A 23,255-nucleotide genomic window follows, 5' to 3' on the forward strand; every position below is an offset into this window, starting at 1 on the left:
AGGCTATTTTAGAGCTGGATTTGGAGCTCTTCGTCAAGATCCGACTAAGAAAACTCCAGATTTGGCATCCACTGCCAGATCTGGTGCTTAGTGATGCACTGTTACGCAGACCACATTTCCAATGGCCAACCAAAAGAGAAGAAAGGAAAATAAGAAAAAAAGAATTTAAAATAAAAATTTTTAAGTTTCTAATTACATATTATACAAAAAATATATTTTTAAAGATAAAAATTTAATTAAAATTATTAATTTTTAATTACAATAATATTTAAATTATAAATAAAATATTAATATTTTAATATATTAATAATTAAATTATAAAAAATTAGTATTTAAATAATCAATTATTAATATTTAAAAATTAAAATAAAATGAAAATAAAAAAATTATATATCATAATGAAAAATATTTTTATCTTTTTAGCTTGTTCCGTTGTTATTTCAAAATTATTTTTACTAGCGAAATATGACAATAAATCATAAAAACAATTTCTACTCTATTTTATTTCGTCAATCAACAGAAGTCATTTAAGCTTGCGAGTGCAATCCGCTGCCCCAATTCTCATTCCTTGAATCAAATATTTCCCTCAACAAGTGAAACCCTCCATATCTTATTTCATATGATTAAACGAAAAGGATTTCGCCCGTATCTCATCTCTGTCAATACCATCAATGATCCTGGAATTCCCTTCATCTGGCTTCTCACTATTTTCAACTACCCATGGTGAGTTTTACATTTTTCATTTCCCTTGTTACCGGTCCGATTATGGAGCCAGATATCTCCAGGTTGTGTCTGCCATTGGCTTTCCACTATTGCAGAAGCAAGTTTAGTCCCTGACGACTTTCTTTCCATCATCTTCTAGCTCGTTAACGACAGAATCAGTGGCATCAGCTTCATTGCCAGAGTCCTCCTTGTTAGGAACCCTTAGCTCAGAAGCGTCACCATAACCATCAAATGATGATGGATCTGGCAAATCAGTTTTCTCATGTTCATCACATGCTTGGCTAATGCCATTTTCAGATTCCACGTCCTCTATTCCCCCATAGTTATCTGCCAAAACCACAACACTTTTATCAACAGAAAAATCCTCAACATCAGCAGGAGATAATGACCCTTCACAAGGGCTTTTTGTTGTAATGGAAACTTCAACTGCGTCCGTGGTTGATGGATCCTCACCCAACAGTAGAGAATCCTTCATAGTTCTTCTACTTTCATTCTGAACAGGTTCATTTTCATGTGATTCCTCCAAAATATCAACAGAATCATCTTTAGAAAACAGTTGCATTTTCTCGATCTCCAGTAACTTTTGAATTGCTTCAGTTGCAGCATTTTTAGCGCATCCATCACAGTCAATATCACTGAAAAAAGGACATGTGTTGAAGGGATTACAACTTCACTCAGAGAATGACAAAGTTGCAAACAATTAGTGAAAAGGCTTCTAAATACTGTATAATACATTATATGCTGGACAATCATATCTATCAAAAGAAGTGGCGAAAAAGCTCATCCTTACATACAACACAAGCAATAGAAGATATTAAATGAAGAAGACGAGAGAACTATTTACAAAAGTATAAAGAAAAGGAAAACCTGAACTCAAAATCCCTCAAGCAAAGCAGTTTGCTTTATTGGCTTACAAACATCATGCCACATGGCAATTAAGTCCCAAGGTTCCTGATGGATTGGGACTTGTTCATAAACTGGAGATGTTCCTTCACAAATAGAATCTCCAGTAATTTTACATGCTTAAATGACTATGAGAATCCCAAGCAGTTCGTAGGCCATCTGATATCCAGACCTTAGTATGATAATACACTAGAATTAGATGAGAGAAACACTAGAATATTGGAGATTCTTTTTTTTTTTTCGAAAAGCATATTGGAGATTCTTTTAAGCATGGGATAAATCATTAAAGCTTCCTAGCATCGATCACTCTACAATGACTTGAAATATCACCTTTTAGGATCAAGTCCAGCTGAAGTAAAGGCTGAATCCACAAGACTTAGTAGAACCAAGGGTATTTTGGAGAAGTATCCTCCATATTTCACAATTTCCACCAGAAAATGCATGTCCAAGACAAACTGTTTTAGCAACAAGAGTTAGCACATCAATCAGCATATATAATACTGCACATATTGGAAATACAATGTAGCTGTCTAGATGAAAGCTATCTGAGCCTCTTCGATATATTTCTCCTTACATTTAATGGTCTGAAGGAAAGGAAGAAAATAAAAAATTCAACAAATTAAACCATGCTTACCAGATTGTATGCTATTAGTTGTTGATTTTGAATAATACATTCACTGAAGAAACATATGCTCACAATAAGTCTCAAACTCTCAATGAATATCTGCTAATTTAGGATTCTATGGCTGATCCATAACTTTGAAATTATAATTCTGCCAAATACCGACAATGCAGGTACAGTGCAGAAAATTAATTTAAGAACTTTAAACTGCAGGTACAGTGAAACACGGAGTCATACAATATGGTGTTGTTTAAGGTGGGACATAAAACTATAGAGGTTTGAAACTTGAGGTTTCAAGAGGGAACAGACTTTCAACATGTCCAAATGGCAGAAAAAGATATGTTTTATCACAGCCAACACTTTGGAAAAGGAAACATGTATAATTTGAAGGTTAACCATTATTTGCTTCCTGCAGATTTGTCTGGATAAATGAACCAAAGGTTTTAGGTATCCAAATACTATGTTAATAATAAAGCTATTCACTAGGTAAATGTGCCAAAAAAGTTGAGTTTCTAGACTTCAAATCTAAAACAATATTAATAAAAAAAATACAGAAACTGATGTGGATAGTGGTGTAACAAAATTTATTTCCAGCAATTTTCTGGCATTAGAATAAATATACCTGACTGAAAATGTCAGAAAGTTGGACAGGTGTATTCTCTTTTGTATATCTCCAAATCTCCTTGTTGTTGACTATCCAAGAAAATATAGCCTCTATCAACTCCCTTAACAGCTCCATCAACCAATCCTCTTCAAAGACATTTTCTTCAGCAAGTTTATCAACTTTTCTTAGCTCTAAAAACAGTACCTGCTTGTTGCAAACCAAAATGAAAACCATATGAAATAAGCTAGAAACTAAACCCTAATTGGTCTCATTGGATAAATGTCACATCTAATGTATCCAAATATATGTAGCTACTTTTCTTTTTCACAAGATTTTGTATCAAAGATGCCATTTTTCTTCGGAAAGTGAGGGGAAAAAAAGGACCTATAAACAAAAAAAAGGGCCCAAATCCAACAAATCAAATAACTATGTTAACACAATTAGATATAGTGCCATCAGAAATTCAGAACAAAGCTAAAACACTAACATATATCTTTATAACCTGAAACAGGTACCATGAAAACTTATGGCATGGTGTGCCTATGCACTTTCATTCATGCTTTACAGTGTAATGTTTCCTAACCCTTTCAATTCTTTACCACGTGAACAAGACATTTATACCAACATATATCTTATTTGGGGAGACGAAAAGGATTTTATGATAATTGTGAAAGGAATTATACCAGTTTATTACAACATTTAAAAGCATGTTTGTCACATAATAACAGAAGCAAAGGTTACCTGAAATGCAATAGAGGGCATTTCATCATGAAACGTGGTTAGCTCTTCCTGGTTATCAGTGCAGGTTTCTTTAATAAGTTTAGAGCCAGTTTCAAGGGACATCATTCCATTTATAAATTGCTGGCAGAAATGAGATCTGAGCTGAGCAGCAGCCTCTTGAATGAAAAGTATACATCCATCAAGTTCCTTCTGTTGTAAATCAATGGATTTTTTCTTCCTTAGTTCAGAATTCATGTAACCAGTACCCCTGAAGAAACTTCTGATGATCTTGAAGAAGAAATTTTGTAATGTTGATAAATTAGCAAGCATGGAAATCTGTTGTGGCAACGACTCTGCTGAAGTTCTTCTTGAACCTCTCTCGGAACCATGTGTTTCAAAGGTAATAGCTTTCTCAAGGATATCTATGTAGTCTGTGAAGAGATTCATGAGTCCTTTAAGGATAGAACCTTCAATTTGAATGGCAAGTAAAGGGGTGACATCTGCTATGATAGCCTGAAAAGAGGAAAATGGTATGCGTAAAATTCAGTTGCACCTACAGGTACATATAGCACAATATTAGTGTGACTCAAATTGAACATATGAGAAATTTTTATCCCTGGTGAATTATCCTTAATTTGACACTTCAGGAAAACACGATTTGATCACTTCCCAAAAAGCTCTGGCACTTTTATAAAGGGAATCCAACAAACTATATGAGGGAACAAATTATAGTGTACTGGTTTCAGGGTTTCATCCTTTTACTGGTTTTATTAAGGGAAAAAATAGGTAGCTACCTCTTCCTAACTCTAAAAAGGAAAGAAATTAGGTAGATATATTTACAGATATCTAGTTGTTTAGGCAATGAAGTTGATAGCAATAACATAATACGTTAAAAGAGCTAGTTTTGAAAGCGATGGTTGTTTAGGCCTTAGGTAAGAGATAGGGGAACAATTGTATATTTAGTTGGCTGTTATATCCTATATTTTACAGACAAATTCAGTTTACCTGTGAAGAAATTGGTATAAACATATGCATAGAAGGCTGAGTTGCTTACAAAATTAATATAGGAAAGAGATGAAGCAAACCTGCAACAGAGTTACAAACTTCCAGCCACTGTTAGTGAGATGGCAATATTCTGGCTGTTGCCCAAAAACCATATAATTCCCTTCACTTAAAATTTCTGAGATAAGATATCTACCCAAAACCCAGGTGTCAGTTGCTGTAAACATACTGATAACTTTCTTAAAATGGTCTATGTGTATCTGTAGAACCTCTTCCACGCAAGGACGAATATGCTTGATCAAGTATGGTCTTAGGAATAGTCTCTGAGATTTTAACAAGGAGCAATAGGACATTGCAAACTGCATGGATTCTACTGCCGTCGATAACCCTTTGCTTATGTCAGAATTGGACTTCACATATGTATTAAATGAAGCAACAAACAGTTTGGTTTCTTCCCGGGCCCATTGAATAAGTTCTGAAGCATGAGGAGAAGTTTCTCCATATAACATCATAAAGCTCCTTGCTGCTTGAGAAATCATAGAAAACACAAACTTTGCAAGTTCTTTAACATATAAACCATCTAAAAAAGATTGTGAACACTGCAGATTATGCATTCCAGTTGCTATACGCGAATGGTAATACTTAAGCAACAATTGAGTTGAAAGATGACTGTCACCAAGTCTGCAAATTCCAACTAACACTTTTTGAAGTTCAGCAGCAGATATTCTAGGATTTTCAGCAGATAATGTCAACTGTAAAGTAAGCATAGCCTTTTTCTCAGAAAATGCTGAATTATACAACAGTAACAAGTCCGCTGAAGAATTATCTTCATATTGCATCCTTTGTAAATTTTCATCCTGCATTTCTAAAATATCTATTGCTTCATCCACCCTGTTTTCTAACATGAGAATATCCAATGTTTCTAAAATGTTATCGATATGAACTTCCAACTCGCTTGGAGAAGATAGTTCAGCAGATTCAGATTCTTGAAGAATTGAGTCAATTGTTTCCTCTGATAAAAGTTTTAAATGAATTCCATCTATAAGGTCTTTTACAAGCCTCTTTTGAGTAAAAACTTGGCTCTTTAATTGCATCAGTTCATTTTCCATTCCTTTTACTTCATCAAATATTCTGCATGCAAAAAGTATAATGAATTTTAAAAAACAAATTGCAACTTCGAACGAACTCAATTAAAACAGAAAAAAAAAGAAAAAAGAAAAGAAATTACCTGACAAAGGAAGAATAATTAGAGAAAATATTTCTGTGGAAATCTTCATCTGATTCCGCCTTTAGCTCGAGAAGCTCCGAACAAAGATGCTTAATTCCCTAAAACCAAAACAACATTCACCTCAATTTTCTTTTTTCTTAAAGAAAACAAAGAAAAAAAAAATTCAAAACTTAATTTACCTTTCCAGCCATGGACTCGAGCTCGGTCTTAGCGTCGAGGTCGCTGGAGACGGAGGACATGCCGGAGCTGGTATCGGAATGGGCGGCGTCGTCCATCTCCTGGTGGTTGTGGTCTCGGAACTGGAATCTGGTGGTAGACGTAGAAGAAGATTCGATGGGATATTGTTTTGCCGTCAAACGAACGTGATTCAAATTGTGTGAAGAAAATGAAAGCTGACTTTATAGATTCGTGCAAGTGTGCCGTTTGGAGCTTTGTGACGTCGTCTTGTGCCATTGCCGTCGAAAAACAGAGTCAGCTTCGATTTCTTCGCTGCGTTTCTATTTCCGTTTTGGTTCTTGGTTTTGGCGCCACGGGGATGTTGTTAGTCACACCTCAACGCTGCCGTTTTTACTAAAGTAATTCGGGTCGGGTTGCTGTAATTAGACCACACATTTGAAACTAAAATATTTCATACCACCTAATAATATATATATATGTATTTATATATTTTAATACACTATTTTTATAATTTTTTTATAAAAATATTAATTATATAATTATTTTTTTAAAATATCACCAAATTTAAGAAAAACTCCAATTTGGACAAGTTCCTCTAATGAGCCCGAATTCGGCCCAGGTTAAAATCCAAACCGGCCCAGGCCTAATTGAAGTCTTATACGCGAAATTGGACGTTGTTTGGAAAAGTAACAGAAACCGAGGTGGCACAACGGAAAAAACAAAACAAAGGCGAACGGCACCAAAAATTCCAACTTTCCCCAACCGATAGTCAGTCATCAAACACGAATAGTATGATGTTTTGGGCTGCGGGTGCTAGGAAATGAGAGAGAGATAAAGAGCAATCATGGGCGGAGAAGAACAACAACGCCGTCGTTTAGCGGTCGCCCTGGCGGCGGTTCTTCTCCTGGGAACGTTTGAACTCAGCGAAGGAGAGTTCAATGGAGACTATTCAAAGCTGTCAGGGATAATAATACCAGGATTCGCATCAACTCAGTTAAGAGCATGGTCCATTCTCGACTGCCCGTACTCTCCTCTCGATTTCAATCCCCTCGACTTGGTTTGGCTGGATACTACTAAAGTAATGAACCCTCCTTTGGCTCCCTTGTTGTCGTTTTACTGAATCTTCTTTGTCGTTTCGTAAAGCTTTTCTTTTCCTTTTTGGATTCTACAGTTGCTTTTATGTTTCTGTTATGCGTAGAATCTGTGTGATTCTTGGGACCTCTTTGTGGAATATTCTTGAAAATGAAACACATGGCAAGAAAAGAAAATACCCAACCTAAATGTTGGAAAAAGTAAAAGTGTGGTTGGTTTATAGACATGGCTTTACATCTAAGCTGGACAGAATCTAGAAATTGAGTCTTTTCTTTGAGTTTCTTTATGTAAATATAAATTTATTTCTTTATTCTAGAGTTAGTTTGGTAATCCCACATCCTAGTTTTGTGGAATACTATTTTAGCAATGCTACACTTGGATTAAATTACAAGGTTTACATTAAGTTGGGTTTTCTTTAAAAAAAAAAAGAAAAAAAAATTGTTTCTTATTGCATCATTTATTTTCACTTGAATTTTTGGTTAAGTGAAATTTTATGATGTATTGTAGGTTCTAAGTGACTTTGATGTTCTTCTTTAAAGCGTATGTATTCCTGGCCTTTGCTAACAATGTAGGATTTTATTGAATAAGTGTTTAGTAAATGTCTGGTACGGGGAATGGTTTGTTCTTTTTACATCCTAAGGTTATCATTCTCCTTTGATCTGCAGCTCCTCTCAGCTGTAAATTGTTGGCTTAAGTGCATGTTACTTGATCCTTACAACCAAACAGATCACCCAGAATGCAAGTCGCGGCCTGATAGTGGTCTTTCTGCTATTACAGAACTTGATCCAGGTTACATTACAGGTACTCTCTTTTTCTTTTTCCTGTTTTGCTTTTTCTTATTTCCGCAACCTATGCTTCAAAATGTAGTTCAAGAGTGTCCAGAATGCTTTTAGTTGTAATAACCTGGCATGCTTAACTAATATTTCTTTGTGGTAACAGGCCCTCTTTCTTCAGTGTGGAAAGAATGGGTTAAGTGGTGCATTGAATTTGGTATTGAGGCTAATGCAATCATAGCTGTTCCATATGATTGGAGATTGCCACCGTCGTTGCTTGAGGAGAGAGATCTTTATTTTCACAAGTTAAAGTATGTATATTTTCTACCTATCTCTGGTGCATTCTGTTCTTACTAGTTATGTTGCATGTACCTGAGTAAATTTTTTATTTGTAGTAACTAACCGTTTAGTGCGTCTTGGATGTTTACTTCCAAAATGAAAGTAAATATGTTCCTCATGACATTTCTATTCTTGACAAGATTTTGCTTTGTACAATTTTTTTTCAAAAGAATTTGATCTTCACCAATGTCTAATGCCAAATAGTAGGCTTTGTTCATTATGATTGATTGGGCACCATAGAAGGCCTTAAGATGACGTTGAATTTGAATAAAGGATTGTCTATCTCCTCTTGGTGACTGAAGTTATGATTCTGGAATTGAGTAACGGAAATTATGTTCTGCTTGTATTTGTTTATTATGGTTCTTACTACTAAACTGCTTGGATTCTTCTATGTCCTGTTCTTTGTTCTGTTAAACTAAAGATACCTAAAGTTTATTGTTTTGCAAATTTGAAGTTCAAACTTTCTATTTCAGGAACTTGCTAGAGCACTCTACTTTTACAGTTTTGCTTGGGAAGTTGATTCTGGTGTATAATGTAGTCGCCATTACTTGTTTTTCTGAATTTGAGTCTGACAGAAAATAATTGTGATTCTCTAAGTGCTTATCTATGAGGTATAAAATACCTATTGGACTGTGCTCTGATTGTTGATTTCTCTACGCAACCAAACATAAGAATCCAATTCCTATGTTTCCCAAGACTTGAACCCTGATCGATCCATTGGGCTGAGATGCTACTCAGCCACTTTAACTACAGGATAAGTTGGAAGTGCACTGTTTTAGACTTGTTCTAAGTTGAATTTTCAGGATTTATCGTTGATGGTAAACTAAATTAATCCTAACCATAACTTGGATATCCAATTGTGCAAATTTATTGTATTATTGTGACAATGGAGTTTGCTTATTAAATCAGTGGTGCTACTCGGATTGCAGGCTGACATTTGAAACTGCTCTCAAACTTCGTGGGGGGCCATCAGTTGTGTTTGCTCATTCATTGGGTAATCATGTTTTCCGTTATTTTTTGGAGTGGTTAAAGCTAGAAATTGCACCAAAACAGTACATCCAATGGTTGGATGAGCATATTTATGCCTATTTTGCTGTTGGTATGATCCTTTGAATTCCAATCCTTTACATAAGGTGTTGTACCCGGGAAAGTCATGTCTACCATTCCTTTGGCCTCATTTTGTTTTTCCTTTTCTTCTAGGAGCTCCTCTTCTTGGTGCAATTGAGACGGTCAAAGCAGCACTTTCTGGAAACACATTTGGCCTTCCTGTTTCTGAGGTTACCTTTCTATTTTCTCTCTCTCTTAGAGCAACACTTCCTGCCTAAACTTCTCTAGCAGCTTTGCTTTATATGTTGCAGTGGAAAACAGCTTAACTAATCATGATTCCTTTTCAATTAGACAATTGATAAACATGCATGCATATGGAATTAGTAATGGATATTGAATATGGATTATAGATCTGTTTACTCTGGAGTATATCATAAGACGTAATACTGAAGCTGTTTTTTCCTGCATCTACTCTTTATTTTTTGCTCTTGATTGTATCATATGACTATTTGCAACTAGCCCCCTTGAAGGAAGGGAAATAGCATATGAGGATGAATCTTATGGTAGAGCCTTGTAACAAATTCAATGAACATGGAGGAGTTGATGAAAGGTAATTGTAGGCTGCTCTGATAGGAACAAATGTTAAGCTCTTAGAGATTTCAAATGCAATACAGGCTGTTGAAAACCTTAAAACCACCTGAAGGATTACCAGTGATATCCACAAAACTGGTAAAGAATTGCAATAATGGAAAACATTAATACAATAGTACTGGAACAAAATCTGGAGATATTTAAAACATTTATGCATAGCAGATAAGCTATTGATGTTCTTTACGACATATATAAGAATAGAAATTGGCAATGGAATTCCCTAGTGTTTCTTTTATGGCCATATAAAAAGCTCCTCAGTTTGACATTAATGTGTCTTGAATGAACCTAAATAACTTGTGCTACCGAGATGAAATCTATATCAATCAACTATAGTCACTGACTTTCATTGGCTTGTAAGAAATTGTGGGAATCAACAATATTGTTAGTTGTCGGTACATCTTTTAACAAATGTTTATTGTATATTATGGCAAGGTGTCAGGGAACAGCTCGATTGATGTTCAATTCATTTGGTTCTTCATTATGGATGATGCCATTTTCAAAGTATTGTAGGGCAGATGGCAAATATTTGAAGCATTTTTCTGGTGGAATCAGGAAGGATCATCATACCTATCAGTGTGAGCAAGAGGAATTTCATTCAAACTACTCTGGATGGCCCACAAATATAATCAACATTGAAATTCCTTCAATCCGTGGTAAAGCTTTGGAATCATGCCTTTTTATTTATTTTGGGACAGTGTAGGTAATTGCTATAAAGCTCACATCAATGTCTTCTATCAACAGGGTTTGATGCCTATCCATCAGTTTCAGAATTTGCCGAGACCAACTTGTCTAGCATGGAATGTGGACTCCCCACACAGTTATCATTTTCAGCTCGTGATGTATCAGATGGGACCTTTTTCAAAGCTATAGAGGATTATGATTCAGATAGCAAGAGGATCTTGTACCAACTGAAAAAGTGGGTATTATCACAACCTTTAAGCCATTTGAGAGAGTTATGTTTACCTTTTTTAGGTCATTATGTGAGATGTCTATATCTGTGTCACTGGTGGATGGTATAGACATAATTGATTCTAAGAAGGGTTTTTGTCAAATTTATTGTCAGTGGTGGACTTTAATAATTGAAGCCTTGACATTCCAGTTGTGGACTCTAAATCTTCTTTGAGCATAAATTTGCTTAAATGGCATCTAAAGTATCATGCATGCTGTCCTATGTTATAGGTGCAATTTCTGATGTATGATGTGGTTTTCCATCAAAAACTCATTTTGAGAGTCTTGAGCAGCATTTTGCCTCATAAAATTATGTGGAGCTGCAGAAAGGTGGTTAGGCATGGAACTATCACATGCTCAGGTTTCTCACAACATATAAATAGTCATTTACAAAGTTTTGTTTGACCTATTCATGCGCACAGAAGACTGACCGTCACAGACACTTTCCAAATAATTTTCACAATCTATGATAGTTTTCATTTTTTCCGCAAGCTATGATACTTCAAATACTTTAAACAATCTATTATAGTTTCTTAATGTTGGCCTATTCTTGACAAACTAGTACATAGCAAAGTACTTTCATTATTGAGAGTCATGAGTCACATTCTACTTCTTAAAATTATGCTGTGCTGCAATGGAATGGTGACATTAAATGGACATTACCCAAGTTACCTTGACCTATCTGTTTCCACTGAAGACCAATCACAGATGCTTTCCAAATGTTTTCTTTCACTATCTGTGGTTGTTTCTCATTGTTGGCTGATACTTTGACAAAAAGAAATTCTATTTTAGTTGTAGCTTATCATAGTACTTTCATCTATTAGTTTGAATAATGAATTTCCTAGAAGTTAATTAATATGAATTATGTAATATATATACTTAAAGATTTTGACAGGTATGTGTTTCAATGCTATATTTTTCAGGTCATATCATGACGATCCTGTTCTGAATCCTTTTACACCGTGGGATAGACCACCTATAAAAAATGTTTTCTGTATCTATGGAATAGATTCAAAGACTGAGGTAAAGTAACATTTTGAATACAAATTCTAATTATAGTGTTCATTTTTGAACCCATTGCTATGCATTGAGAATCCCTTAAATGCTGTATGAATGAAAACTTTGAAAATAGAGAAAAGGACAATAACTGTTACACATTATGATTGCTTTTTTATTACTTATTGTGCTTATTTTATGACTATATTGTGTTTAATGATGATTCTAGCAGGTTGGTTACTATTTTGCACCAAGTGGCAAACCTTACCCTGACAATTGGATAATAACAGATGTCATCTATGAAATTGAAGGATCACTTATCTCACGGTATGCATCATCCACACTGGATGAATTACTGTATTTCTCTTTCCCTGATAATTATTTTTAAAACAGCTCCTCCAATAATTGTTATTTTTTGTAAATGAAGTAAAGCAATGCCAGTAATAAATATGGGGAAATTGATTTGATTTCTAGATTTAACCTTTGAATGGCATTGCACTTATTCTTGTAGGTCAGGGAATCAGGTTGAAGGGAATCCAGGACCTGCAAGTGGAGATGAGACAGTGAGCTCAGTGACCATTACATCATTCTGTTTCAATTTTCACATGCATCAAGAATATATGCTTCTTGATTGCTGTTGCTGATCTACATTTTATAGTTTCAGGTCTAAGACTTACATATAAGTAACAGACCCATATTTGTGACAGGTACCGTATCATTCCCTATCTTGGTGCAAGAACTGGCTTGGGCAAAGAGTGAATATAACAAGGGCTCCACAGGTTCCACTAGTCAATTTAGTAAATCTTGTAGATACAAGTGCCTTGATGTGTCATTTTGATGATAATTTATAAAAGTTTTTAGCTTTTGGATTTTTAATGCATCATACATATCCAATTGCTAGTTTTTGTGGTTAGTTTGATGAGCTAGCTGAGGATAGCTGTATAACATATTTTGTTGCATGTTTCTCTCAGTCCATTTATATAATAAAATGAGTAGTTCATACGTGCAGTGAATAGGTTAAAACATAAGAAGCTCTATTTATCTGATATTGCTAGGGCCTTGGGTACGTTTGCTATGGTTTTTATATCCTATATTTGAAATATGGCCTATTTTATGAGAGTTTGAAATAGTAACCATATTATCCTGCATAATGCAGTCGGAGCATGATGGGTCTGATGTACAAGTGGAATTGAATGTTGAGCATCATTATGAACAAGATATAGTTCCCAATATGACAAGGTCACCTAGAGTCAAATACATAACCTACTATGAAGACTCTGAAAGCATTCCAGGACAGAGGACAGCAGTTTGGGAGCTAGATAAAGGTGCGTGACATGACCTTGAATGCTTTTCTCAATGAAGCATGGCTTTTATAGAACTTTGACTTCAAATTATGTTGAACTTAATTGTATTCGTACTGTGCTGTTGGAGAATCTTAAATAGCACAGCAATATGGTTCTCATGGCTCTATGCTGACATCAAATTAGACATCTTATAATAAGTGGCTCTCACTGGTTTGGGATAAATTTCTTTCAACTAATTTACTTTCAGCACAATATATAAATTTCTTGGATTCTTGCTAAAACACAATTAATTAAATATTCAAGATCATTTAACTGAAGAGCTTGTCTTCCACTCATGTTAGCTACTTAGCATGAATTAAGTTGAGGAGATTCATATAGAGGTAGGTTTTGTGCTATGCTGTGTAGATGAGTTAAGGTGCTCTCTTTCAACTTGTATGCAATTCCTTTTACTGGAAAATTGAGTCAACATGTTAAATCATATTCCTTATCACTACAAGTGGATTAAACTGATGTCATCTTCATGTAGCAAATCACAGGAACATAGTTAGATCACCGGTTCTAATGCGAGAGTTATGGCTCCAGATTTGGCATGATATTCATCTTGATACAAAGTCCAATTTTGTTACAAAAGGTGAAACTTGGTGTACTATTATTTTACTTATTCTTTCCAAAAGGTTAAATTGAGTTTTGCTGACTTACGATGATGCTGATAGCTAAGCGTGGGCCCTTGAGGAATGAGGACTGCTACTGGGATTATGGAAAAGCTCGGTGTGCGTGGCCTGAATACTGTGAATACAGGTTTACATTTAAAAAAAAAAAATTATTTCTGTATCATTCTCCTCTTCCCAAGTTATATTTTGATTTGTATTACTTGATGTAGGTATGTATTCGGTGATGTTCATTTGGGACAGAGCTGTAGGTTAAGGAATTCTTCAGCTGATACACTCCTGCATTATGTATAGATTGGAAGGTACCTAACCTCTTGTTTCTTCTTCATCTAACTAAAATTTAAATTGGGCAAAGAGATTACTAATAATTTGAAAAATGGTAGTATGAGATGTATCACTTGAGTTTTCCTGCTGTTTGATAAATTTTTTTAACATTTAGAGTCGCCATGCTTAAATGATTTACTTAATTATTTTTGCTTTGAAATTTTGATTTCTTTATTGGGGAAAAATGGTTGGTTACTCTGTTTTCTAATTTTGTTTATTTATTAAAGTTATAAAAGAAGCAATGTACAAATAGAAATCATGGAATAGATAAAGTGATCATGGTATCTGCATAGGGAATCAAGCTACTCGTGGATTCCACTCAAATTTGATTTGTTCACTGTCAAGCCAACCGAACTTGTTGAGTTTTGAACTTTGTAATACTCATGAACCTTATTGATTATACATATATGAGAATGGCTCCTAAAGGGTGAAGGTTATTTACCCACCACATGATAGTGTTTTCTTCAAAACTTTTTGGCACAATGAGGAGAGGGGAGATTTGAGGGGTTCAAAGGAGTGGGCTGCTGCTGCTTCAGCCCCATTCGGTCCGGCCCATATTTACTTTCTCTCTTTTGACTCAAGCTCAAAATCCAAGGAATAAACATATAGTAAAAGAAATAGAATAAAATAAATAAATTGTTTAATATAATCTCAAAATATAATACAAAATCTATCAACAAAATATGCAAGAACTAAAAATAACGAAAAAAAAAAGGCTCAATTTCAACATTTGGATGAATATATTCGTATTTTAAAAGTTAAAAGAACACAATATATATATATATATATATATATATATATATATATATATATTTGTTATTAGATTTGAAACATTTTTCTCATGATTTTTTTGAAGACGGTGATGAAAAAATTTAAATTGCTAATGTCAGGGCACATAGCATAGGTTTGTATTAAATAGGAGTTAGTCTCATTCTGTGCTTCTTCTGAACCTTATCTTTTAGGTGAAAAGACACCGTACCAGGCAAATTAAGGCGCTGTGTCTCTGGCATGTATAGTTGTGCAGCTATTGCATCCTTTCATTCTTTTTGTATATCATGATGCACAGTTTCTTCCAATTACAGGTCAACGTCCATGGCACTTAGTTACCTGTGTTCAAGGCCTAAACATGGTCTAGATTTAGATTCTAATGAAGGAGAGAGGTGGTCTCATCCTGAGTCTTGCTGGATTGAAATTCTACATTGGACATCAGCCTCATTTCAAAGGTCTCCCAGACACTAACACTAAACGAATTGAGATTCTCCCTGTCCCTGGCAGACAACTAAACGAAGAAAGGTTTAGCCTATAAAATGGATTGCTGGCACTGCAACTTTCAGTTTGATTCTTCTTACCGAGTCATAGCAACAAGGGAAATTGCATGGAGAGTGCTCTAGTTACAAGTCACATACACAAAAACATTAAAAGTTTAACTCTGCCTGCAAAGATTGTATTGTCTAATTGATAACTCCACAAACATGTATGAAGTTCATGAAACAGAAAAGGAATTGGGAGAAAACGAGAAACAAAACTATTTGAAAACAACTTGGCTAGCTGCTCTTCTTTATCTCGAAGGAGTAGTTGAGCTCCATGTGGCATCTTCTGTCATCATCTTCAAACTGCAACGAAGCAAAATCAATAATGAAAATCAGGGAGAAAAAGGATGGATGAATTTGCACATATATTAAAGTTTCTTTTTTTTTTATAATTGAAAGAAGGGGAATTCGAACCCTGTTTAACCAATGAACCAAATGTTCAGATGTAAACACATACGTTAAAGTCCCTACAAGTAAAATTACAAAAGGGAAATCCAACAAATCCCTCCTAACAACAGTAACAAAAAGGGATATTGTAGATTACAAAGACAAAACAACAAATTACATGCCCTGAATAGGAAACCTTCAACAAAACTGTTAAGTTACCAAAATTCATACCCCATGAACGTATTACTAATTCCTTGGTCTTGTCTGATTCCAATTCTGGCTTCATTTTCCACCAAGATGAACTTTTTCAGTTTACAGCCAATCAAAGGGATTAACTATTCATATTATACACATTTGACCTTAATGAAGGTAATCGTAGGACAGAATAAAAGAAAACATGTCACGAATATCAAATCTGTAGCCAAACATTGTAATCTTGCTTAATACGCATAGTTAGGCACTAATTTTTCAGGGTGCATGCATCCATACATACCTTAAGCTTTGCGGAGTAAATTCCCCTTGCCAGCACCCCAGATGGCGTAGTCTCTTCATCCAAGATGTACACATATGGTTCTCGCTGAGGAGCAAAAGTACCCAACATTCCTTTGTTTTGATCAACTGACAAGAAAAAAATAAATTAAAATGAAAAACCTCATTCGCTAACATACCAGTTATTAAGAAAGAATGATTTATAAGATTTTATTAAAAGCCATAGACTAATAATCTAGATAATATAAGATAAATATAGATAAATAAATGTGTAGTAGCTATTTAAGCAAAATCACACTAAACCTTCACCAACTTGACCTACAAATAAAGCACATTTAGAAAGAGCCTATGCCTGCTAGTATCAAGAGCTTTGGATTCTTGATTGCTTCTGTGGTATGAAGAACACATGTAGACTACAAAATGTATATTCCACCATTAATCAAAGCAGAATATATACCACTCAACCACTCAGCAATCCACGATGTCAGCTGCAATTACCATGTTAGAACATAATTAATGCACCTTAAATAAAAACAGAAAAGAAAAGATACTTCACCTTGAAGCCCTGCCTTCCACACTGTGTTGGAGTACGTTAAACCAGAAACAATGTTGTGCAGAACACTAAATGATAACTTCAGCTGATATTGAGATCCTTCCTTGAGAGTAAACAGGAGAAGACCATTCTGATTCCTATCAATGGGCAAGGGGTAATTAATTTCCCCAAGGTCATCAGAAATAATTCCTATGGAGTGGAATTTGACTTCAGGTTCCATTTGGCCTAGCAAATCGGACAATTAAAACATTAATGTAAAAATTAACTTTGGTAAAAATGTGTGTGCAGCACAAGTTAAATGGCGATTACTGCATAAAAGCGGAGAACAAATGGCACTCAATACATACCATTTAGGTCTCCTTCAACACAACCAAGAAGCTTCTCCTTCCATCTCCTTAAGCTGTCATCATCCTGGAAGAGCAAAATTAAGTGCCAAAATGAATTTCTAAGCCACAAGTTTAATTAGCATTAAAGTGCACAAATAAACCTTCAAGGGAGCGCTGAAGACTGAAGCCATTGGCAAAGGTCATGGAAAATTTGATATAGCATTGTTGAAAGAAAGTAAAAAATTCCACCAGTACAAGAAAGCAGATTGAACTCAAATTACTCAACAATCTAAAGGAAATAGAAAAAACATAAACAGAGGTAAGTCTGGTAGAAATACTGTGTAACTTCATTTCCCCCTTTGAAGATCAACATTTCAACTACCCAGTCTAAAATCCCAAAACCAACAAAGCAGCAATGGAAAAACATCCGGTAAATGAACTTTGCCTGAATAAAAGATGTAACAAACCCAAATGCTTAGAACCAAGTCATATGTTAAGAGCAAGGACACATAACTAAACCTATAAACTACATTAGGTTCACAAAGAATTATGATTAGCATATAGTATAAATTTCTCCTACTTTTCCTGCCCAACGAAATAGCAGCACCGCAATGGCGTTGGAGGAAAAAAATGAAAATCATAATTTTCTCAAGAGTTCAAAGGAACACATCAAGGAATTCAAGGTAAAGAAAGAACTTAACTCAAAATTTCAAACAAAAGTCAGAAGATGAAAGCAAGTTTAGAATTGAAAAAGAAGCAAACATTTTTTTTGAAATAAAAAATAAAAAACCTTGTCTTTCTCAATCTGTTCCTTGAGAGAAAGAAGAGGTCCAGGAACAAAACCAGCCACAGCTCCGACACCATCTTCCTTATCTTCATCTTCTTCGTCTTCTTCATGATCATCACAAACCTCAACAGCTAATGGTTTCTCAGTCATTTTCCTTTCTTCTCTCTCTTGCTTCTCCTCACTAGCACCTGTTGATGGCCCTGCTTCTGCTCTCTTCCCACTCTCCATCTCTCTCTCTACAGTGAACAATGCGCAAAATGGGTACACAATAACAAAACCCTTTTTCAAGTTTTTGAGACAAAAAATGTTCAAAGATGACTATTTAGAAATTGAAAAGGGTGAGTGAGAAAGGAAAAGGAAAAGGAAAGGGGTCCATAACGTATTTTGTACACAGGCAAAAAGTCAGATACGTCCCTCTGTCTAACACTTTCTTAGTTCATTTCTTGCAACACTGAGTTTGTTTGTCTATTTGTCCGTGTCTTGTCTCTAATCATATGTGTCTTTGTCTCCGTCCGTGTAAACGTGGACACAGTAGATCGTAAAATATAGTTAAAATTTATTATATAAGACGTTAACGGTTAAAATATTTGTTATTTTTTAAATATTTTAATTCAATTTATTTGAATTTTAATATATATTTAATTAATTTTCTAAACTATTATTTAAATTCGTACTCGAATATCTTAACACTCATTTCAAATATTCGTACTCATTAAATTTTTAATTAAAATAATTTTTATTTATTATTAATAAAAATTAAATTACTAAATTAAAGTTTTTTTTTGTAAGAAAATAAATATTATATTTAAAACAATTAATGAATTTTAGTAAGTATTACATTGATTATAAAGAATTTATAAATTAAAATTTAATATTAAAAATATATTTATAATCAAGTTTAAATGATAATTACCTTAAAATTCCTATTTGAACTTAGGACAAGTAATAACTTGATTTAATCAAATCGGGTAGTATAAAATACCTAAGAAAAAGGTATCCTTTAACATTCTTAATTAGTATTATAATAAAAAGGAAAAAAACCAATAATATTAGTAATTTTTTTCCTACAAAAATTTTGAGGTGGTGTAAACAAGATACTCAAATTTTTATATCATAATAAAATATGACAAAATACTTTACACCTCCTCGTGGATTAATATTAAAACGTGTAGAGTGAATTGATAGTAATTGTCTTTTATTTTTAAAAGAGAATATGACATGATACCTTGCACTTAATTGAGACAAATGTAGTACACCTTTTTTTCCTATTGTAAGAAAATTACAATATCATTGAATGTTATTATTAACCTAAATTGAGTAATTTTTATTTAATGAATTACTATGTTTAAAATGTATTAAATACTAGCAACCACAGTTATTAGGTCTTAATGAGTTTTGTTAAGAAAATGTTGTTATGGTAATGAGATATCCATGACCCTGCCAAGTGCCAAATAACTTAATTGGTGGCTTCACTAGTTATTAAATCTCTATCCCACAAACTAAATAAAATAAAGGGTAAACTTACCTAAGCTCCTTGTACTAAGACATTTTTTTATATAATACCTTGAGATTTTTTTTATCAAAAAAAATTTTATGTTTTACTACTATTATGTCAAAACCTTATTTCTTACATTTGAATTTTAAACCTTGTTCTTGCACTAGAATTTAAGAAGAATATAATTCAGATACACCTTTACGTGAAATAGATTCTCTTGTGTGAGTATTTTTTTCTGAAAATTAAGCTTTCATTTCTTAAAATATTTACATTCTAGTAGCTATCAAAAGAAACAATTACGTTACATATTTCTTCAAAATTCCTTAAAAGAAAAATAAAAAAAAATGTTCTAACAATCACCGTTAGATGGACAAACCTTCTATCATAGCTAAATGTAAAAAACGTATAATCCCATAAAACGAGATTTTTTTTGGGTAAACTATTCTCATCCTCTTAAATTTTAGTCATAATTTCATGCGAGTCTATTAGTTTTTGAAATGGATAATCCATCCCAAACATATAAACGACGTTAACAGGAAAATGTGAAATTTCAAAATTACCTTTCTTTTTTCTTCCTTCTTTTTCACCATTTTCCTTTTTCTTCAAGCTAGCTAGTGGCGCTCCCTTACACCAGCCAGCCACCCCCACACTCCCTAAGAGAGTCGTGCCCCCCTTCCCCTCCTCTGGACGTAGAGAGATTCGATTGGAGCCGAATTTGGTGCTCCTTGGAGGGGGGAGATCTGACCGAAGCTGGATATGGCATTCCTCAACTAGAGCTGGATCTAGCGCTCTAGCCACGAGAAGAGATAAGGTAGAGTTTTTTTTTTTTTTTTGAATAAGGAAAAAAATTAAAAATAAAAAATTATAATTTATATAGTATGATAATTTTTAAAATTATGAAGAGTAAAAGTATCTTTTTATTATTACCACATCATCAAACTAATGAAAATATTAAAAATTAATTAATGACTGGGCTTATGTATCCAACGAAAGATATTTTTGAGATGAACTGTTCATTTTAATAAGTAATAGACCCCGCGTGAAATTATAATTAAAAGTTAAGAAGATGAGGATATTTATTTTTATTTTTATTTTTTTATCATTGAACATCATTGTTTCATAATAGGCAAGCCACAACCAAGAAGCTATAAACACTAGCTGACGAGAACCATTCTACATAATATAACCTTTTTTGCAGTAGTCTTAGAAAAGCTACAATAAATCAATTAGTTAGGTCCCTCGTTTTTATGCCTTAAGATCGTCAGACATTGTTGATAGGATGGAGCTCCTTACAAGAATGTCTGGAGTAATTGCTTTGGCCATCTTTTGTCCTAATTACTACTATCTGTTTCATATTCTAAATCAAATTTCAAAAATTCATCGTCACAGTTCCCTACCATCTTAGCCAAGCCCTTTAAATTCTTCACAGCCTTACTATTAAATGCAAGCACTTGAGTGTTATAACAATGTCCACGTATCCATTGTTGGTAGCAGCCGCAAGAACTTGCTACACCACATGTGCAACAAGTTGAATATTCATGTGCTAGCTTCTTATATGAAAAGAGAAAAAATTGATATTCATGTGCGTCGAAACTAGTGATGATTATTATGTCACCCAACTTAGTTGACAGTAAAATTCAATTCCACCGGTTGAATACAAAACCCATGCCTTGCTGCAACAATGGCAACAAGGAGACAAACGGTGATAATTGAAAATTGGATTTGTCTTTTTCTATGGCAAGAACACCATCATCTATCATTTTCCTACAACTATAAGGGGCGTTTGGTTTAGGAAAAGTGGAAGACATTCGTTGCAATTTAGACGGCTGTAAGAACTTCGCAGATTTTGGTTTGTAATAATGAGAACGAATCTGATTGTAAAGGGGAAATGATTGCAATCAGCTAAGGGAATGTCATTCCCTTAGCTCACAGAAGGAATGTTGTTTTCCCTCAGCTAAGGGAAAGTTAACTTTTTTCCCTAAATTATCCCCAACTTCTTCTTCTTCTTTCTTCTTATTTTACGTTTCTTTAAATTGATTGTTGCTAGAAAAGATGGGTGCAAGGAGGAAGTTGCGAAAATAAAAAGAAAAGAGAGAAAAAAAGAAAAAGAATAAGAAAAACAAAAAAAAAAAGAAATTGAGTTCGTTTTTTAGAAAAATTTGTGTTTTTGATACCAGATATTGAGAAAGAAACACTTTAAACAGTCTAGAATCGAAGAAATTTACTAAAGAATTGTTGGGTGCAGAATTAATAGACCTTGAGATAAACAAATTCCCCTATATTAAAGCTTCTTTCAATTTTATGGTCATCATAGAATTTTTTTTCACACATCGCTGTGCCATATTTATCTACTGTCTTAACTCTCGAATAACTTGGTCTTTGCTTTGTAACTATTGGTTTATAGCTTCCACCTTTGAGGTGCTTGGAACACAGGATAATAATGTGGGAGGAGGTTTGCCATAAACAACTTCATAGGGTGCCTTTTTTGTTGAAGAAGGAACACTTGTATTATTGTAGTACTCCACCCAAGGTATCCAACGAACCCACTCATGAGGTCTATGACTTGTGAAGCAACGTAGATGCATTTCAGTTGTCTGGTTAACGACTTTAGTTTGTCCATCCATTTGCGAATGGTAAGCTGCGTTGAAATTAAAGCTAGTCCTCTGCAACTTAAAAGAGTTCTCTCCAAAATACACTAGTGAAAGTGGCATCCCTATCACACACAACGCCTTTAGGCATTGCATATAATTGAAAAATATGCTCAAAAAAGACTTTAGCTATGGAAATAGTAGTATATGGATGTGAAATTGGAATAAAGTGAGCAAACTTGGAAAACCTATCTACTACCACAAAAAGCAGACTTCCTATTTGATTTAGGAAGGCTTCCCACAAAGTTCATGGATATGTTATTCCATACTTCAACCATAATTGAGAATGGATGCAACAATCCAGCAAGCTTAAGACTTTTACTCTTTTACCTTTGACAAGTATCATAGGCCCTTATGTAGTCACAAATAGTCCTCCTCATGCCTGGCCAATAGAAAACAACTGATTCCGCCCTTTGTAGAGTCTTATGGTAACCTTCATGAGTGCTAGAATGCATTTCTTCCATTATCGTAGGTACCAAAGATGAATTAGCATCTAAATAAATTTTACTTTTAAAGTCAAATATAGCTTCCTTGTATTCCTAAGGACCTACAGCTTCTCCTTCTTGATTTAATTGCACTGGTCGTTACAAAGTATGATTATTTTGCACCTCTTCTTTAATTCTCTCCAACCATAATAGCACATTTGGTTCGCAGAATAGATAAGAATAGAATAAAATAGCTAGTACGTGGAAATAGAATAAAATAGGAATAGAATAAAATATGTATTATATAGTTTGGTATAACGAATGGAATAGGGCATGAATAATTATTATAACTTATTGTAGTGTTTGGTTGGTAACAATAACTTTGGAATAAAAAAAATAGAAAATAAAAAGACAAAAATACCATTTATTATATATATAATTATTTTATTTAATTTTATTTTTTGAAATATTAATATTTTATTTATAATCTAATCATTAACATTATAAAATAATAATATTTTATTTATAATTTAAATGTTATTATGATTATTTATTTTTAAACATTAATAAAGTATAATTTATTTAAAACATTAAAAATTGATAGTTTAAATATTAATATTTATTTATACTTTGATCATTAATATTAAATGTTATTATGATTATTTATTTTTATTTTATTTTATTTTTTAAATATTAATAATTTATTTATAATAT

At 33.7% G+C, this 23,255-nt stretch overlaps 3 protein-coding genes across 8 annotated transcripts; 1 reads left to right on the plus strand and 2 right to left on the minus strand.

Moving 5' to 3' along the window:
* On the minus strand, window positions 480–6,293 carry LOC18613089 (exocyst complex component EXO84B). Of its 2 annotated transcripts, XM_007050144.2 has the most exons (8): window positions 5,982–6,293; window positions 5,803–5,900; window positions 4,658–5,705; window positions 3,594–4,085; window positions 2,871–3,056; window positions 1,957–2,081; window positions 1,177–1,358; window positions 480–1,050 (listed from the first exon to the last, which is right to left on the minus strand). In XM_007050144.2, the coding sequence occupies exons 1-8, from the start codon at window positions 6,075–6,077 to the stop codon at window positions 827–829; spliced, it is 2,451 nt and encodes an 816-aa protein (XP_007050206.2). In that variant the 5' UTR covers window positions 6,078–6,293; the 3' UTR covers window positions 480–826. The 2 variants fall into 2 exon arrangements, with proteins under 2 accessions (XP_007050206.2, XP_017971790.1); XM_018116301.1 differs by having other exon boundaries at window positions 480–1,358.
* LOC18613090 (phospholipid--sterol O-acyltransferase) lies at window positions 6,676–15,313 on the plus strand. Of its 5 annotated transcripts, none has more exons than XM_018129680.1 (16): window positions 6,676–7,057; window positions 7,737–7,872; window positions 8,011–8,155; window positions 9,113–9,282; window positions 9,384–9,460; window positions 10,321–10,534; window positions 10,623–10,797; window positions 11,753–11,852; window positions 12,058–12,152; window positions 12,337–12,388; window positions 12,533–12,604; window positions 12,982–13,150; window positions 13,656–13,760; window positions 13,843–13,927; window positions 14,010–14,099; window positions 15,204–15,313. In XM_018129680.1, the coding sequence occupies exons 1-15, from the start codon at window positions 6,824–6,826 to the stop codon at window positions 14,089–14,091; spliced, it is 1,911 nt and encodes a 636-aa protein (XP_017985169.1). In that variant the 5' UTR covers window positions 6,676–6,823; the 3' UTR covers window positions 14,092–14,099; window positions 15,204–15,313. The 5 variants fall into 5 exon arrangements, 4 of the variants coding, with proteins under 4 accessions (XP_017985169.1, XP_017985162.1, XP_017985177.1 ...); XM_018129673.1 differs by having other exon boundaries at window positions 15,084–15,290; XM_018129688.1 differs by having other exon boundaries at window positions 9,113–9,177; window positions 15,084–15,290.
* Window positions 15,533–18,328, minus strand: LOC18613091 (rho GDP-dissociation inhibitor 1). Its single transcript, XM_007050150.2, has 5 exons — window positions 17,977–18,328; window positions 17,208–17,271; window positions 16,864–17,085; window positions 16,312–16,436; window positions 15,533–15,734 (listed from the first exon to the last, which is right to left on the minus strand). Exons 1-5 carry the CDS (start codon window positions 18,199–18,201, stop codon window positions 15,666–15,668), a joined length of 705 nt encoding a protein of 234 aa, XP_007050212.2. The 5' UTR covers window positions 18,202–18,328; the 3' UTR covers window positions 15,533–15,665.

The sequence above is a fragment of the Theobroma cacao genome, chromosome 1 (genome assembly GCF_000208745.1).
Source record: "Theobroma cacao cultivar B97-61/B2 chromosome 1, Criollo_cocoa_genome_V2, whole genome shotgun sequence".
NCBI classification, from domain to species: Eukaryota; Viridiplantae; Streptophyta; class Magnoliopsida; order Malvales; family Malvaceae; genus Theobroma; species Theobroma cacao.